This window comes from Austrofundulus limnaeus, unplaced genomic scaffold (genome assembly GCF_001266775.1).
Source record: "Austrofundulus limnaeus strain Quisiro unplaced genomic scaffold, Austrofundulus_limnaeus-1.0 Scaffold54, whole genome shotgun sequence".
In the NCBI taxonomy this organism is placed as follows: domain Eukaryota; kingdom Metazoa; phylum Chordata; class Actinopteri; order Cyprinodontiformes; family Rivulidae; genus Austrofundulus; species Austrofundulus limnaeus.
The window spans coordinates 1,293,526-1,296,027 of NW_013952456.1; the positions used below are offsets into that span (position 1 = coordinate 1,293,526).

Genomic DNA, 2,502 nt, shown 5'->3' on the forward strand with positions numbered 1-2,502 from the left:
TTGAATTGCGCCATCTTGTGGTGATAGATGGTAATGATTCAGTGTCAGAAAGTTCCACACAGAAAAAGGTCACTTTCCAAAACGCAAGTAACAAAATTAATTTGATTATAAAGCTTACACAAAAAATATAACATTTTTATTATTTGCCACGCAAAAAAAACCCCAAAAGAACTCACTGCAGAAATCACTACTGGATGAAATAAAACTTTATTTCAAGGCAAACATTTTACAGTGCAAACATTTGAATGAAAACACTGGACTGTGAAAAGGCATTGTGATATTTCTAATGTTTTCTTTATCATCTGCTGCATTGAAGTCATGCAGCAGGTTCTGGTGGCAGGATTTGACTGACCCGTGTTCCSTATCGGACCTGTTGCTTTTCAAAGCACAGTGAGGGCCTGAAGCATGAGAGAGTAAAAGAAAAGATACGCTGGCATGCCTCAGTGATCTGCTGTGGAAAATAAGGCAGTCGCTCTTTGGACACCCATCAGTAACTCAACTACATTCAACATAAAGTATATCTAATAATTTGTCAGTTTTAAATACAATGGACTATATAAAACAATCAGCTGCAAGCTTTGTGGAAGATCTCCACAGCACCTTTACTTTGTTTTCCTTATTGCACCTCCGTTTATGGAGCTTTATCAAGTTTTACTCCTTTCAGCAGACTGTAAAGCATCTAATGAAAAAATAAAGACACCATCCAATCAAAATCAATCAATGGTGTTGGTTATAAAAGGCAAGAATGTTCACGTTTGAGAAGAAACAAAAATGAACAAGATTATTATGGCCACACGTAACAAAGTAGCTGTTCATTTACAGTAATAAATGTGGGTTTTTACTGAATATCTTATTTTAAGGCTTGCAATCTGCTTAAATGCAAATACAAAATGCATTGTTGGTGAATTTGTGCCAAAAGATGTGATGATTATCTGCAGCAAGTGCACTTGTGGTTACTTTTCAGTTCAAAACATCGACGATCGTTCATGCCAAGCAAAAACACCTCCATGTGAGGAACACAGGTGGTTGTTACAGTCTGGTTCTGTTACAGCTGGCAAGATTGAAAACCAAACCATGTAAAGGCTGTCATCAAGTCCAAATACCTCTGGGTTGTTTATTTTTTATTTTGATTGTTTTCTGCCTGATTATTCAGCTTTTTCTTTGCCTGCATCCACTGGTTTTACTGGCTCTGGCTCATCAAGCAGGGCTTGTTGTCGCTCTCGCTCCTTCACCAGCTGCACACCGCAGTAGGTCACCAGCAGCACCGACAGGGTGGACAGAGGGAAACCTGAAGCAGAAGAARAAGAGATGAAACAAAAGCAAAATAGAAATGTTTTACCACAATCTCTGATTTGAACAACCACTTTATTCTCRTTGTGTTTTTAAGTCTCTTCTTAAAACAATCGTTTTCAGTTGCTGTTTTACAGCATGAGAGTTGACATTTTTGGTTTTATTTTAATGGTTTTGCTTTATGTCTTGTATTTTTAATTATTCTTTTTACTAATTATAGTGTATGCAGTGCTTTCACCTCCCACAGCTGTTTTTAAATGAGCTAAATGAACAGTGCTGGAGCCAGACAATTTTTTTAGGGGTGGCCAGACTGAGACCACTGGTCACACAGGGGTGGCCCAGAAAATTATTATTTTTTTCTATATGGGAATTTGCTGAGAATTTAATTGTGTTTCTTGGTCATTCTCTTATTTACTTAAAGCCCTGTCACACTATAACTTTTTAGACAACTTGTGAATTTTTTATGTCTAAATTACTAATAAAAGTTATATATTTGATCCATTTGTTAGCATTACAGTGTGTACACGCCTAAGACAGGTTTCCAGTTGATTTTTTAAATTCCATCTTCAACATAGATGTCTTTTTTTGTCCCGTCCAACAATGTGAAATTCAGAATTGATGTCTGAGTGTGCAAATGAAGCCCAACAGTTTTACTTTCACAAGTGCAGCAAAATGGCATTTCACCATGATGCTCCACTTGATATATATTGAAACTTTTATTATAAATTCTTTCGGGATTAATTCGTTATAATAGAGATGGAAAAGTAAACAAAGAAGAGAAAAAGTTTAAAGTTTTTTTTACTATAGTAAAGAAGAAAAATAAAAAATAGAAGAGAAATATAAGAACTGTAAAGAGAACCCGATAGAAATTATACAACATGTGAAATGAACACCAATAATGCACAGGACAACACACCCGACATCTGACCATCAACAAATGAGGAGAACAAACACCCAGCAACCAAACATATACATATGTATATACAGTACATATACCCACACATACATATATAAACTTTATAAAAAAAATTACAAGGCTGAAACACAGGACCTCACAAGAATTAACTGTCAATTACAAATGGTTATGAATATCATATATATACATATATAAACATATATAAACATACATATATACTACATACTCCTGATCAAAATCTTAAGACCAGTCAAAAAAGTGCAAGAATTTTCATTTTGCACTATTGGATCTTAAGA

At 34.9% G+C, this 2,502-nt stretch overlaps 1 protein-coding gene across 1 annotated transcript in view; it reads right to left on the reverse strand.

Annotated features, from left to right (window-relative positions):
* Window positions 1–188: 188 nt before the first annotated feature.
* hhatla (hedgehog acyltransferase like, a) overlaps window positions 189–2,502 on the reverse strand; it is a 16,569-nt gene continuing 14,255 nt past the window's right edge. The window contains exon 12 of the mRNA XM_014008958.1: window positions 189–1,288. Within this exon, the coding sequence (XP_013864412.1) occupies window positions 1,146–1,288 (143 nt within the window). The 3' untranslated portion in view covers window positions 189–1,145. The remainder of the gene's footprint in view (window positions 1,289–2,502) is intronic.